Here is a 16,899-nt window from a genome sequence, read left to right as displayed (position 1 = left end):
TATAAGCTCTTATATAGCTCAGCTTTTCTTCACCATCTTTTTCCATTGTATTAATAGAGAAGGAAATATGGTTTCTCTTATTTAAACGTTTTCAGTTCAGTGCAGTGAGGTTTTAGGTTTGATGGTTCTTATGTATAAAGAATAAAATATATTGAGTTTGAACATTTTTAAATGAGTAAATGAGAATTTGATTTTTATGATGTAAGCAAATTAGATATTTTGGTTCTTCTTTATAAAGAATGAAATTTATCAGTTTTGAAAATTTATAAAGCAGAAAATGAGAGTTGTTTTCGTTATACACAAATGACTTTTTTGTTCTTATCTATAATGAATAAAATTTGATATATTTGAAACTTTTTGAAGAAAATGAGAATTTTATTTTTTTCAGTATGGGCAAATGAGATTTTTTTGGTTGGGGGAACTGTGAAATTAGAGTGTTGGTTGGCATGTTGGAAATTAGACACAGAAGTGCTCTTTGGATCAGAACTCTCTTAGTCATACTACTCCTGCAGTCTAGTGAAAAAGAGACATTCCAGCATTAACTTCAGCTAAGTGCTCGGGACTATTCAACAGACCACTCTCTACTTAACATATGCTGAAGCTTCCTGTACTCACCTGTGCTAGTGAGAAGTCCTTGCCCCAGCCATGGTTCGAGGAAGTGATAGACATGTGACTTTGTTATCAGTTCGCTGCTGGTCATTATTTTCTGAAAAATGGAGAGAGTGCACACATCAGTCATTTACTTCAAAAAGGACACCACACTGAGCGAAATAGACAATAACGCTATTAAATATAATCTTGGCATACATTGCACCCGGATGGGCACAATTAGAAGGAGTTTATCTTGGGAATTTAAAAATGTTGATGGTAATACTGTTTAATGTAAGCAGACCTTGTGCAATGAGTGTGTGCTGCTTTGGAGGGTAGGTTCCTTTAATAATAAGTAGCAGCAAATGCTATGGGTGAAGATTTAAATTTTAGAGTTACCAGGAAATAGTAAAGCAGTCTCAGTCTAGCTTTTTTTAATTTAAAGAAACAAAGGACTCACAGCCTGTTTAAGAATTGGAAAGCCATTTTGGTCCAAATGTCATTGGAATGCAAAAGTGTTACTCAGATTCCCAATGAAGCTATTGAAATCAGAGGTAGAAAGGACATGCAGACAAATTCCTCTCTCCTCCAACTATCGCTAAATACATAGTCCGAAGCACCAAAGGCATCTTTCAGAATAATTATCTGCCTCAAGTCATTAAGCATTATAACTGTTCTCGGCTCTATTTTTCAGCTAGATATCAATAAAAAGTATACCACTATCTCAGCTGACTAGACGCCTTAGTTCATTCCTATACACAATCCCTCCTGTTATCGAGATGTTAGAGATAGTGTGATAGCAATAATACGTTTTTTCTTAATATTTGCTCTCTGCTAAAACCTAGCTCTGTGTTAATTTCAGGAATGAGTCTGAATTTATACAGGTTGCTTTATATTTATGATCCCATACTCTAAAAGTATGGCAATATAACTTTTAACATAATACAGACTAAGGAATGTGAAGCGTTCCAGTCTAAAAACTAAACTGGGAACCTTAATAAGTAATTAGTGCGCCAATTTGCAAGTAAATGACATGTTATGCAAGGACAGTCAAAACAATGCTCATAGAAAATAAGGCCATATTGGTCCATCGACTGATTACTTTAAGATCCGATGCTTTAAATAACAATCAAAATGAATAGGGAGCTTCAATTTTTTGACTGACAGAAAAAAGCCTTCATGTGTTCCTGCTGTAAGCATAGCCTATATCTGGGCCAATAAGAGTGGTCTGTTTCAGCCGCCACTGGACTGCAGGAGCTATTCACTATCTTGCCATAATCCTAAAGCTCTTTTTTTGTGCCAGACGAAAATACACTCGCCAGTACAACGATGGGTTCTTTGGCTTGCTCCAGCAGGAGACCAAGTGAAAATTATAACATAAAGTATTAGTTAACTGCATTAAAACATGAATAAGAAGACCTCTTTTTGTACAGTACAGGAATGTTGTGAGTATTTTCTATTGTCTCTGAACATTAACGTATAGCTTGACATAGAAAATACTGAAGTATTTCTATCAGACTACATTTAGCAGTAACTTTCTCTTTGAGTTAAGCATAATTGATTGATCACATAGCTGGAGCGCTAGAAGATGATGCTAACGTGTTACTCGATGATTGGAGGGGTTCTGTACTGGGCAATAAGCGGAAGAGTGGAGTGTATGTCGCATTGTCCCAGTTGTTAGAGTTTCTTCTCGATCCATTCACATATGCAAGAAGAATGTTGGTTTAAATGCCTCTGGGCGTGTTGTAATTAGTGTAATCTTCTATTCAAGATCCCTGGGGGAGCGATAAGTAAGGGGCTGTAGTATATTCCTAGAGTCATTTAAAGCCAGTTTTTGAAATTTTGTAATTAGGCATTCTCATGGTAGTTTCCATCTATCTTCAAGAATCTGCCAGTTCAGTTTCTTCAGTATCTCAGTGACACTCTCCCGTACATCGAATAAACCTGTGACCATTCGTGATGTCATACAGTGTATCCGTATCTCCTGTTAACCATATCTGGTAGAGGTTGTGGTGTCATCATACGACACCACTCATGTGCTGGCCGTCAAAAGAACGCCAGCGCGACAGTCGATATCTGTGGACGCCAGGGGTGGCGCCAGTGTGGCAGTAAACACAAATCAGGTGCCACACGTCCCCTCTCCAAGAAGAGAACACAACACCAATGGCCTCTTCGGGAGTTGCATACAGGACACTGACAGCAGAGATCAGGGGGCCGGTTCATCAGTGTAGATCATTTCCTCAGTTTGACAACTCAGCTCCACGGGACAGCGACTGCCGACGTCATAGTTAGTTAGATCTACGAGAACCAGGGTAGCTAAAAAGGTAGATTACTGTTTAGCTGACAAAGCTCCTTATTCAGGGATTGGACATGCTTGCTATGTTCTACATGACTGCTTCTCAGTCAATAAGTAGATGTGTTTGATTATTAAATTAAAGCACTGTCTATTGATATCCTGTAGTGGGGCCAGCTACCCTGAGCTGTCTTTTGCGCCCAGTCTACGAATATTGTTGTGACCACCCGAGATACAACACAGGTTCCATACAACTGAGCAATATTCTGGAATGGGTCGTAAGATTTGCAAGCGGGCTCCTTTGTAGACTACTTGCTTTCCCCAGTATTCTACCAATAAACGGAGGTCTAGCACCTGCTTTAGTCACGACTGAGGCTTGTGATCGTTCCACTTCATTTCCCTACAAAGTGGTATGTCTAGGTATTTGTATGAGTTGCAGATTCCAACTGTGGCTGCTTAATATTATAGTCATAGGGTACTACGTGTTTCCATTTTGTGAAGTGCATAGTTTTACTTTTCTGAACATTTAAAGCAAGTTGCCAATCATGACACCACTCTGAAATCTAATCAACATCTGGATGAATATTTATGCAGTTTCTCTCAGACTTCATTACAGGTAATTGAGGTTACTGTTAGTAGTGTCTGCAAGGGCATTGTAGTACAGCATGAACAGCGAGGATTCCGACACACATTTCGCAGCTCACTCGTCCCCAAAATAAAACATTTCCCCAACTCCCGATTTACTGTGTCATCTAATCCCCTTGGCCACATAAATGATCTCCTTCCGATCCTAATCACGGATCTTTATATCTGACCAAGACATTAAAACCATCTACCAAACATAACACATTATTAGTTCGACGTCAACTAGGATATTTACTTGTTATCCATCGCTAATAATATTCTAAATTTCGGAACAAATCTTGAAAACCAAGGCAACATTCCACTCACCGTAACGTGGTAGAACCTTTAAGTGAATCAATCCCGCCCCTGCCACTGTGGAACACTGTATATGATTACCATCGACCAACCAATGCCAACCGATGTTCATCAGTGCACTAATACACACGTATTGTCAGTTGAACACAATTTACAATGTTATTGCTCAACACAACACAAGAAGCCTTTAATTTCGAAATGTTTCGTAGCGTAAAACATAACACAGCCTCTGGGCGCTATTCATTTCCCTAATGATAGCTGAAATAATTTTGCGAAAACTGATAGGTAAACAATCTCTCTGGCTCGAACCCACGACATATGAGTAATGTGATAGGCAAATTCGACGTGGTAAATCATGTAATACTAGCAAATGAGATAAATCGTGATGTTAGCACAAATCGAGGAACCAATGTGAATAGGAATCGAACCTTTGATGTACTAAGCGGAAATCTTCACACGACGACCTGAAACTACGTCAGACCCTACATCACTTGTTCAATCTCCGTATACATATTTATATGTGTTCAATTAAAAAATGGTTTTGGTGGCCATTCTACACTTTAATAACCCAGACCTCGCTCCACTACGTACTGAGACACAATTAAGGACACACCGCTACTGTAAATTAGCGCATCTAATTTTTTTATTTCTTTTCATTTTTAGGCAGGATAACTAGTTATATTGTGCCATCTTGCGTCCGAATAGCGTTCAAGTAGTACAGGGTGTGTTAAAAAGGATCAACCGATTTGGCACATCTGTGCTTCTGAAACTGAAACACATACAATGAAGTTTATTTTTTGATGAACTGGGAACTCAATAAGTTTTTAATACCTTTTCATAGGTGTTCAGTATGTCCCCTTGAGATGCATGCCGAATGTCAGTGCAGTGTTCAAACTGTTCCCACCCTGCAGAGAGCATGTCCTGAGTTACAGCTTCCACTGCTTCTATGATGCTATGTCTCCGTTCATTCATTGTTGTTGGTAACGCAGGCATATAAAGAATCTTGTACAAGCCCCCACAAGAAATAATCACATACAGTCAGGTGATCTTGGAGGCCAGTAACGTAAGGCTCAATCACTTGGTTCAGTGCAACCGATCCATCATTCAGTAATCTTTTGATTTAAAAATTCCCACAATTAGAGAGGCCAGGGTGGCGGTGCCTGATGGTAAATGAAATGTATCGAATCATTCTGCAACTGTGGGAAAAGAAAGTTCTCAACCTTATCGAGATTTGATCTTCCTGTAACAGTGTTCTCGGCTAAGAAAAATGGGCCACACACCCTTTCCCATGAAACTTCACAAAACATATTAAATCTGTTGCACAATTTCATTTGGTTTTTCCGTACCCCATAGTCTCACATTATCACGGTTCACCTTTCCATTTAAATGGAATGTTGCCTCGTCACTAATCAATGAGCGTGGAAGAAAACTGTCATCCTCCATCCTGCCAAGAACGAAATTACAGAACTCCGAGCACTGTTGTTTGTCACCTTCACGAAGAGCTTGCAGTAGCTGAATTTTGTATGGTTTAATGTGTAAACGTTGCCTCAACACACGCCAGACGGACATCAGGGAGGTCACAGTTCGTAGTAATAGACGGCAAATCGTCGAGTAAAACTGAAGTGATATCAGGTGTTCCTCAGGGAAGCGTCCTGGGACCTCTGCTTTTCCTGATCTATATAAATGAGCTGGGTGACGATCTGAGCAGTTCTCTTAGGTTGTTCGCAGATGATGCTGTAATTTACCGTCTAGTAAGGTCATCCGAAGACCAGTATCAGTTGCAAAGCGGTTTAGAAAAGATTGCTGTATGGTGTGGCAGGTGGTAGTTGACGCTAAATAACGAAAAGTGTGTGGTGATCCACGTGAGTTCCAAAAGAAATCCGTTGGAATTCGATTACTCGATAAATAGTACAATTCTCAAGGCTGTCAATTCAACTAAGTACCTGGGTGTTAAAATTACGAACAACTTCAGTTGGAAAGACCACATAGATAATATTGAGGGGAAGGCGGACCAAGGGTTGCGATTCATTGGCAGGACACTTAGAAGATGCAACAAGTCCACTAAAGAGACAGCTTACACTACACTCGTCCGTCCTCTGTTAGAATATTGCTGAGTGGTGTGGGATCCTTACCAGGTGGGATTGACGGAGGACATCGAAAGGGTGCAAAAGAGGGCAGCTCGTTTTGTACTATCACGTAATAGGGGAAAGAGTGTCGCAGATATGATACGCGAGTTGGAATGGAGGTCATTAAGGCAAAGACGTTTTTCGTCGCGGCGAAATCTATTTACCAAATTTCAGTCACAAACTTTCTCTTCCGAACGCGAAAATATTTTGTTGAGCCCAACCTACAAAAGTAGAAATGATCATCAAAATAAAAAAAGAGAAATCAGAGCTCGAACAGGAAGGTTTAGGTGTTCGTTTTTCCCGCGAGCTATTCTGGAGTGGAATGGTAGAGAGATAGTATGATTGTGGTTCAAAAAAAAATGGTTCAGATGGCTCTGAGCACTATGGGACTCAACTGCTGTGGTCATAAGTCCCCTAGAACTTAGAACTAATTAAACCTAACTAACCTAAGGACATCACACACATCCATGCCCGAGGCAGGATTCGAACCTGCGACTGTAGCAGCCCCGCGGTTCCGGACTGCGCGCCTAGAACCACTAGACCACCGCGGCCGGCAATTGTGGTTCGATGAACCCTCTGCCAAGCACTTAAATGTGAATTGCAGAGTAATCATGCAGATGTAGATGTAGGAGTCATGTTGAGCTATCGAGCTGCGCGGCGAACGGAGTTTCTGCGGACTCCTTGTGAAACTATGGCGCACGGGTTCGACATGTGTCAGAGACTCGGGGACGGCCTGGCGGTTTGCTTTTACACAAACAACCTGTTTCTTGGAATTGTTCATGCCATCGTCTAACGCTCTGTGCCGTACGAGTATCCGCACCATACCTAGTAAGAAAGTCGCGCTGAACAGTTTTTACTGACCTGCACTGCGCTAAACGTAGAACAGAAAACGCTTTCTGTCTTCCTGACATCATTTTTACTAGAACTGAAGTGGGCGCACACTGCTGCTACATATCGGTAATTGTGTAAAACTCCAGAGTTTGCCCTCTCCGACACGCACATATCTCAAATAACATAATAGTTATGATTTTTTAAAACCATATGATTCTTTTAGATACATCCTGTATATCCGCCATCACGAATTTTTCCCATCGTTTCTGCTGATGTGCGTGGTAAGTGAGTGGACAAAATGTAGCACTATCTTAGCTATGTATTTAGGGGGAAGCTTAAGTTTCTTTATGGGCTATCGACTATTGTGTTTACGAGAGGAACACAAAAGCTTCCTCTAGACTTCTTCATTTACTCGCGCCCATACAACTCTTACATCTTCTCTACATCCATCCAAAAACATTCCATTAAGTCTTCGCCGCGGTCTTTTCCTCTGTCTCAGAATCTAGCAAAGGAGCGCATGTCTCATTTCGCCAGGCTACGTGTCATGTCTACTACCGTTTATTTCTAATCACACTCATAAGCACATGTGCTCAGTAATCCATATTTTCCTCCGACTGTTCTAGTAATTCGCTAAGATGCATCTGTCTGTTGCTTTCTGAAGCAACTTCTGTTCTAAACAGATTTTGCGCACTGAAATTTCATGTATCGCTGCCATAAGTCGAACTGAAAGCGAACATTAACTAATAACTTTTCGTTTTCAGGCTCTATGGAAGCTTAGTTCTGAAACCTCTATTTAGTTTACTGAAATAAATGGGCCCATTTTAGTCTCCTATAAACATAATCACTCCAGTTCTCGCTGTCGATTGACTCTGAGGGTTTCGCACTTGAATACGCGTTCTTTGCAAGAGAAGCAGTTGTCGCAAATTGCATTGCAACTGATCATAAAACCATGTAGGAGGACACAAATTTTGAATTATGCAGAAGGGGTTGTTCATTTGAAGAACTAATGGCATTCTCCTGGGGCAGGTATTTCACGGATATAGAACCCCATGGACTGTCATGGATACAATAAATAACCATGCTGAAATATGCGATTCCGTTCCAACTTACCTCGATGTGCTCTGGTTTGACTACGTGTACGTCTGGTTGAAAACCAAGCCAAACTCGATACAGCGGCCAGTACGTCTTGGTCATCTGATCCAGGTAGGCCACGAAGTCTGTAAGCGAGTTTAACTTAATGTTAGTTCCATAACAGATTATAGCAAGTAATTCTATAAAAAATAGGTATTTGTCTCACATCCTGCGCACTCATTGCGGACAGTTAGTTCCTTATCTCAAGATATTTCTATCAACTTAGTATGCTCTAATGTCAGAATAATTTTAGCCCCGATGTTTTTCGACATGTCCTATACAGAACCTAAACATCAACAAATTAAATAATCATGAATGCTTGGCGTTCCACAGCTTGTAAATATTTGTTAAAGTACGTCTTTTGATCACGCTGAGTTACATTTAAAATGTTTTATAGCCAAACCATATGCGAACGTAGAACACATCGTTAGCGGCATCTGAGGCAGAGGACAACAAACGACTGTATACATATCGATATCTGCAACATAATTTATATACATAACAGTAGAAACGTAAGTTTACTTACTTCCCGCCGGCCGGAGTGGGCGTGCGGCTCTAGGCGCTTCAGTCTGGAACCGCGTGACCCCTACGGTCGCAGGTTCGAATCCTGCCTCGGGCATGGATGCGTGTGATGTCCTTAGGCTAAGTAGGTTTAAGTAGTTCTAAGTTCTAGGGGACTGATGACCACAGATGTTAAGTCCCATAGTGCTCAGAGCCACTTGAACCATTTTGAACATTCCTCCCTTTATCAATATCTGTGTTAATTATAAGTTATTTGTGAGTACGTGAAGCATTTTATGTTGGGCTTACTTCAAAACGAGTTTTAGACAACATGTTAACGTAAGTGAAGCCAATCGTTCAACATGCAGTGCACACTTGAGAGAATACAAGTATTCTGATAACGACAACACTAAAAAAAAGTCACCTTTCTTTGCAAGGCAAAAAAAGGTATACTATTAAACACATTAAATGATATTGAAATGTACATTCATATGAAGAAACACATCGATAACATCCTTAATCAACAAACCGTGTCATGGAATAAGATGGAAATGCCTGTACGGAATTTTAACAGTGTTGTGGTCAGTTCAGAGTTCCATCCGTCTCCTAAATTACCTAATCTGAACTGATTCGTTACGTCTCCAATGGATCCAAGACCGAAATGACAGCCAAATTATGTGGTAGACACAGATTTTGCATTACGGCCATCCTACACAATAAGTTGCTCACAAGAGATATGAAATATGGACCCTTCCGTCTCCTAAATTACCTAATCTGAACTGATTCGTTACGTCTCCAGTGGATCCAAGACCGAAATGACAGCCAAATTATGTGGTAGACACAGATTTTGCATTACGGCCATCCTACACAATAAGTTTCTCACAAGAGATATGAAATATGGACCCTTCGGCCTGTATGTCTTCCATGTTTACGTTGTAAGACAGCTGTGTCGGATGCGACCAAGAAATAATAACGTTTAAGAAGGCATGACAACAGTAACATACGTGACAACCTCTGTACTGTTAAGTAGAGCAGATGTCATCTCCCACAATACTGACATAGACATGGTTGTAGGTACATTTTAAATACTCGCATGCCTATATGCCATCTGACGGTGTGCTGACCACATGCCCCTCCGTGTCCTCATCCAGTGACGCCTATGGGCTGAGGATGACACGACGGCCGGTCGGTACCGTTGCGCCTTCATGGCCTGTTCGGGAGGAGTTTAGTTTTAGTTTAGTTTGTATGTCATCTGATGACCATAGATTTAAACTTCACAAAGAATTTGTAATTAACACACACGTCATTGATAGAGAGATACATGATACGTAAGTAAACTTGTGTTTTTGATGTTATGTATTTAATTATTATCTTGTAGATATCAATATCCATAGATTTTTATGTTTTTCTCTGTACCAGATGCCACTGATGATGGATTCAACATCTAAATACTGGTTTGCCTATCAAACATTTTAAATACACCTCAGTTGGACTACCGCAGATTTCAATGTGAGGTACAGCCCCAAAGTCTAGATTGTACCAGTCCCACCACCGCGGTCCTTAGCCTATAGAATAAGAAATCGAAATTACCCGCCGAGAAGAACAGACATCATTGCGTTTAGTATCATGTATTAAAGCATTTCTATCCACTTTTATTTTCGTTTCGTATCCTTTGCAATCGATTAGGCACTCACTTGAGCAAAATATATCTCTCCTCCAGAGTCATCTTCAATTGTCTCCCGCGAAGAACAAAATAAACGAAAGTGTAAAATGACTCTCCCCTCCCTGATGCAGTCTTGAAGAGCAGACACAAATCTAGAAGCTTGCTAGTAATTACAATAGCTTTGAGAAACGTATGGTGAGTTCTTGTCAAAATGGCATTGTCTAGGTTATTCTGGAATGGAAAAAAAATTACAGAAGCCGCCCTCAGTGAAGATCTGTTAGGGTTTTGAGGAAATGTACGAACACGAGAGGCAATAAAGAACATACGATTTATCTTAGTAGATACTTTGAAGAATGACATTTTTAAATTAAGAGAAAAGATTTGACAGTTACGACTGGAATTCAATCTTTGAAATGCTGTGGGTAGCAGTGGTAAAATACTGGAACGAATGGTTATTTGCAATTTCTACAGAAAGCAGACTTTAGTCGAAAGCCATGAAGGGAGAAAGTGATTCAGAAGGGAGTGAGACAGGGTTATAGACTGTCCCTGATGTTATTCGAAACGCGCATCAAATAAGTTGTGAAGCAACAAAAGGAGAAATTTCGGAAGGGATTAAAGCTAAGGGAGAAGAGAGAAAAACTTGGCAGTTTACTGATGACAACGTAACTTTGTCAGAGACAGTAAAAGACTTGGATGAGCAGTTTAACGGAATGAATAGTGACGTGAAAGGAGGTTATAATGTGTACATAGACAAAGTAAAACAAGAGTAATGGAACTTAATCGGATTAAATCAGGGGATAGTGAGGATATTAGACTAAGAATTGAGAAATTAAAAGTAATGGATGATTTTTGAAATTTGGGCGACAAAAAATAACTGATGACGTGCAACAGCAGGTAAAGTATATCTGAAAAACAGAAATTTGTTAACAGTGAATATGCACTCAGGTGACTAAACTCGTGGGACATCTCCCAATATAGCGTCGGGCTTCCTTTTGCTAGTCGTAGTGCAGCTGCTCGACGTGGAATGGACTGAACAAGGTGTTGGAAGTCCCCTGCAGAAACATTGAGACATGCTGCCTCTATAGCCGTCCATAATTGAGAAAGTGTTGGAAGTACACGATTTTCTGCGAGATTTGACGTCTCTATTATGTCCCATATTGGGCTATCCGAGCGCCCAAATTATTCGCACAGATGATCCAGAATGTTCTTCATATCAGTCGCGAACAACTGTGATCCAGTCACAAGGCGCATTGTCATCCATACAAATTCCATCTTTCTTTTTTGTCATATGAAGTCCATGTATGGCTGAAGATGGTCTCCAAGTAGCTGACACCAAAGTTTTCACATAGAGTAACCAGTTACATTGGCCACTGATGCGGTACATATAGGGAACATGTCAGCCCCTTTAGCATCAATTACAGCCTGAAGATGGCACATTGAAGCGCAGAAACTGGTAGTTACAAAACAAATGAAATAATTTTCTCACAATTCTTGCATCGCGTGTTCAGTAGTAGTAAGTGGTTAAAACGTAACGAAATGTCCCGAATAAAAGCAGTAACTGAAAATAAATGTTGTTGTTGAGCGAAATCTTATGGGACTTAACTGCTAAAGTCATCAGTCGCTAAGCTTAACACTACCTAACCTAAATAATCCTAAGGACAAACACACACACACCTATGCCCGAGGGAGGACTCGAACCTCCACCGGGACCAGCCGCACAGTCCATGACTGCAGCGCCTTAGACCGCAGCCGAGTATAAACAGCACTCTTAGTTTGAATGGGAGAGAATCAGTCGAGAAAAGTTTATGTCGCGGAAACGGTTCACTATGCGGATTCTGTCAATCTCATCATTTATGTTGTAACGTAGACAAATTATGCAGAAGTACCAGCTTTCTAATTAAAGTCGTCACAGATGTCACTGTCAACTCATTCCATTATTTATGTTGTAACATAGACAAATTATTCAGAAGTACCAGCTATTTAATTTCGGTCTTTACTGATATCACTGTTAACTCGACTACCAGTATTTGTTTAATAATTGTCAATAATTTCATCACTGGTGCCAAAGTATGTTGTTCTCACGAACAACTAGAGAGATGGGCACGCAGCACTGCTTTCACGCGCTGCAGCACAATCGCGAATAAAAACAGTGGCACAGAAAGTCTAGAGTTTTCTATTGAAGTTTTTGACCTTGTCCGAGGAGAAGAATAATTTTCAACGTGGTCTGAAATTAAAAAACATATGTTGAGAACTTCTTTAACGATATATTTTGAAAACTTCTCCATTAATATACTCTTCGTAGAATCAATCACTGCGAGTTTGAAATTTGCACCATAAAGGAGTCTGATTTCAAAGTTCGTTGTTGTTTTTCTGTCAACGCTACCACTCGCGATTTGCACTAAATTTAACTCTTCAGCTAGAGTCATGCACGGTTGCAGAACTATGGGCACGATAATAACTACCTAAATGAAATGTCGACGTCGAAAGCAGTTCTTTTGCCTGTAGAAAGGAAAGCTAGCAACACGCTTAGCACCATTGGGCGCATCTAAAACCATTGACACCAGGTGCCTGTAGTAAGCCTGCTGATATACTAACGCAAAAACGGCGCGTATATCACACAACACGAACAATCTCAAGGAGCAAAAAGTTGAGATTAGCCCTTAACACTTCATACAGGTGTTGGTGTAGTTTGAGGCTAGTAAATCTGTTATGTAGGCCTAATTGTCTGCATTCAGTATTTTGGGAACATCAGTTAATTATCTACCTCTCATTAAAGGTAACTGATGTCATCGTTCAGTTGGCGCAATGAAAGGAGACTGAGAAAATGATACATGATATCGAGTGTTGGAGCCCGATCGTGGACACGGAAGCATACAGTAAGAAAAGGTTAGTGAAGCAACTGTGTGTGACAGATGAACTGCAATAACGCATGCAATGCAGCGTATGACGTGTGATGCTGAGAACTGGCACGGGTGAACGTGTACAATACTAGGCATACAAACTTTGTAGTGAACGTGGGTCCGCAAAAGAGCCGTTTGTGATGTAATTGTGAATGTGTTGCTACGGACCTCCACTGACATCAGTATCAAATGTTCTCGTAGTTAGAAAAAATGTATGAAATACAGACTTTCCGATTAAGTCCCCATCTAATCAGAATCAGATTATATGTAAACTCAGTTACTGTTAGCGTGTTACCGTATGAACAACATTTGCCGCTGAACGTGTGAGCAGGGGTAAATAAGAGTGCTGTAGTTACTGTTAGAAACACTCTTCAAACAGAAAATTGATGTATTTTGTTATTCCATTCTGAAATGATACCGCTCACTTTGTATGTGTTGCAGACCTTTCCTGAAATTATATAAATCTATAATAATAGGTTTTTCCAATTGTGGATAAATTATTCCTAAGTCCAGCATGATCACATATCAAGGAACAAATTTTCTGTCCAAATTTAAAAGTACTGATATCTAGAAAACCTTGTCATTACTGTATGTCATAGTCTTTGTGTTACATTACTCTGCTACGCAATACGATAAGTGATCTCAAATGAAGAAGAGGCATTACCAGAACTCTGTTACAAGGTACAAACACTTTAAAAGGTATTGATAAGTAACACATATATACATTTTCTAGACAGGGAAAATTGCTAAGTCGTTAAAGCAACTCAGTTTATTCTCAACTATCCCATGTTCCACAGCATAAGGCCTCTCTCTCTTCAAGGCACAGTGCGATGCATGACTGACATAGTATAGCATAACCGTCTGCGAGTTATGTAACTATTTTTAAAAATGTGCAGAACTCCACTCGCTAAAATGTAACTGAAGAATTACTAATGTATTCCAAACAGCTTTGATATGTTATACAGCACGAAATGTGTAAAATTATTAATGTTTGCAAACGATGCACAAAACGCAAAGTCATATTCACAACAACAAAAACAGATGAAAATGCCAGAAACTGCTTATGGCGTTGTCTAGGGCACATTACTTAGTGATTCTAAATCGATCACTAGACTACCTCACGGACCAGGATATAACATTCTTTGATGGATGCACTATCCTCCAGGTACAACATTCTTCCCTACTAGATGATCGTCTCATTGGACCACACATCATTCCAGGGAAACTTTAAAGGGGACTTTCGGATATGATCTCAGAGAATTGCTTGAGAATATTCCTCTTGCGCAGCGTTGGGCTTTGTGGAACATACATGATGGTACAACGACGTACTTTGCTGTTGGTGGAGAGGACGACTAACCTGCAAGTATGATACGAGATGAATAGATCGTGCCAGAACTGTAGAATAAGATATCACCTGACCTCAATCCTCTGGACCTTTCTGCCTGAAGTCATCACAAACGTGACGTGGACAGCACTTCCGTCCATACAATTAAAGAAATGGAGCAGCGAATTCTACACCTTTTCCAGCTTTGCGAGATGACCGCTGGTTCTAATTCACTGCAGACATGAATGCAGTATTGTATTCAGTTACAAGGATGACGCACCAGTCTCCTTTAATAGGTGCTATATGTACGTTAAATTGTATTGTGTAAAGTAAGAAGCATTATTTTATTTAATGTTACGGTCTGCCATGAGTGACGATCGAGGACTGTGACGTAGGAAGTTAATCGGAAGGATTACATTTTAAATAACATTGTAAATACAATTATACTCACTGTGTCAATCGTCATACTGAATCCAGTGGCGGCTCGTAACAGCACATCTACAGTTACGTTGCAAAAGACCCGTATGCCGATTTACGTTTAGTGGAACATTTTTGATTCTGGTATCGTATAATTTCCTCTGTGTCTGTTTTCCCCATTAGTTACTATATGCCCAATACTGATCATGGGAAAGAGGTACCCCAGGAGTTGAAACTTATGTCACTAGAATTAATGAATTGAAAATTTCGTAGGGGACAATGTGATGGTTGGAAACATTGGATAAACTAAGTAGAATTATTCCTACTAGGGCACTTCCGTCGTTGAGTTGTCCGTTTACTCGGTTCACCTCACTGGAAGCTTCTTCAGCTGTAGCAAAACGTTTTCCACGGAGTTGTTTCTTCAATTTGGGAAACAAATCAAAGGCTCTTACCAGGAATGTATGGTGAGTGGGGAAGTATTACTCATCCATATTTATCGAGCGTTTCTTTCGTTGGTAGGGCAATATGCGGTCTTGTATTACCGTGCAAAATGAGAACCCCTGCTGCAAGCATGTCAAGCCTTCTTTGGCCGATTTTCGGGCGCCAAACATTTTGCAGAAACACTTTGTAGTATGCACCTGTTACAGACGACCCTGGTGCACACTATTTGTAGCTATGACTTCATTCATGTCATCACGCAAAGATCATTAGTAGTTTTACCTTTGATTGTTGGCGGCTGATTTTTTCGGGCGTGGAGGGTTGAAATTTTTCCACTGTGATGACTAATAATTCAGTGGTGGCTCAAAATATGTTTTCCTTCTTTTCGATAACCTTGGAGCAATTCTTCTGCGATTCTTTCGCGACCTGCTTTCTGCTGTTCACTCACATCTTGCAGAGCCCATCTGGCAGCAACTTTCTCATCTTAAACTTCTCAGTTATGAGTCTGTAAACTGAAGTGACAGACATTCTGGCCTCATATGCAGTTTCCTCACATGTCTTTCGTCGATCCTCTCTCGAAATGTCATTAAGAATAACCTGAGAGGTGTAGTCTGTTGCAGTTGATGGCCACTCACTTCTTGGGCTGCCCTTAGTACTTACCCGACCTTCACGGAGACGAACAGACCACCGTGATACGGTGGTACAGTTCACTGTCTTACTCCCGCACGTCCCTGACAAAGCGTGGTAAATTTCCATTCGCTTCTTTCCACGTACGGAACTACGGTCGCTACTTGACTCAGTTTCAGCTTCCATTTTAAAACTGAAATACTCACGACACAGCCATGCGAACCAGACTCGCCAGACTCGGTCACATCTGACATGATTTTTAACTTTATAACGCCACCATAAAGGCACGCATGCGCAGTGAGCAGGACTTTAGAAATGACCTTCTTAACTGATGTTTAAATAGTTCTCTTTGGGAAATATCGCAAGCTTCATGTTTTCGTAGAGATGATCGCTCAACCAAATCCGGTTTACAGTCGTGATAAAAATTCACAAAAAGCTCAGTACTAGAGGATATGAGGAAGTATATACTGCTTTCATGACACGTCTCAAATGAAGATAATCCAGAGTACTGAATCAGGCAAACGCACTGGACATAGTAAAGGTACGGATCGAAAACGCTCTGTTACCAAAGCACACAGTTGTTGGAGTACTTAGTCACTGGTGGTAAGCTGCTCGATTTAAGCCACCTAATAGACTTGCTGATTCTTTACCTAAACTTGTTCACGAGAAACATTTGTTGGCTAGCTGTAGTGTTGGTGTTATGGCCTTCAACCCAAATACTGGTGTAGCTCCGATCTTGTTGTTAACATATTCTGCCCCAATCTTTTCTTCTCATCGTGACTACTGCAAGGTACATTCATCTGATACTTCTTAAAAAATATTTCTTTGTCTCAGAGAGGCTTTTCTTTCCGTTGCCAGTTTGCATTTTACATCCTTCATATTTCATACTTTGGCATTAATTTTGTTCTTTTACTGCCTACTCAGTTTACAGACTACACAACATTCCGGATGGGCTACAACCTACTCTCATATCCTTCTCAACTATTATTCCCTTTCATGTCACGACTTGGTATGATTGCAGTCTGGTTTCCGCATAATCCGAACTTAGCCATTCTCAAAGTACATCATAGCATTGCTAACTTTCAGCTTTCAAAGAGCGAATTCCAGTCAACATTGTTGAA

The 16,899-nt window shown here is 40.3% G+C and overlaps 1 protein-coding gene across 1 annotated transcript in view; it reads right to left on the bottom strand.

Moving 5' to 3' along the window:
• Positions 1-16,899, bottom strand: part of LOC124622273 (cytochrome P450 4C1-like) — a 118,498-nt gene that overhangs the window by 78,837 nt on the left and 22,762 nt on the right. The window contains exons 2-3 of the mRNA XM_047147936.1: positions 7,888-7,994; positions 616-706 (exon numbers count right to left, since the gene is read on the bottom strand). Of these exons, the coding sequence (XP_047003892.1) occupies positions 616-706; positions 7,888-7,994 (198 nt within the window). The remainder of the gene's footprint in view (positions 1-615; positions 707-7,887; positions 7,995-16,899) is intronic.

Source organism: Schistocerca americana, chromosome 7 (assembly GCF_021461395.2).
Source record: "Schistocerca americana isolate TAMUIC-IGC-003095 chromosome 7, iqSchAmer2.1, whole genome shotgun sequence".
Taxonomy (NCBI): domain Eukaryota; kingdom Metazoa; phylum Arthropoda; class Insecta; order Orthoptera; family Acrididae; genus Schistocerca; species Schistocerca americana.
The sequence above is the reverse complement of the archived record's forward strand: the minus strand, read 5'-3'. Positions and strand labels throughout refer to the sequence as shown.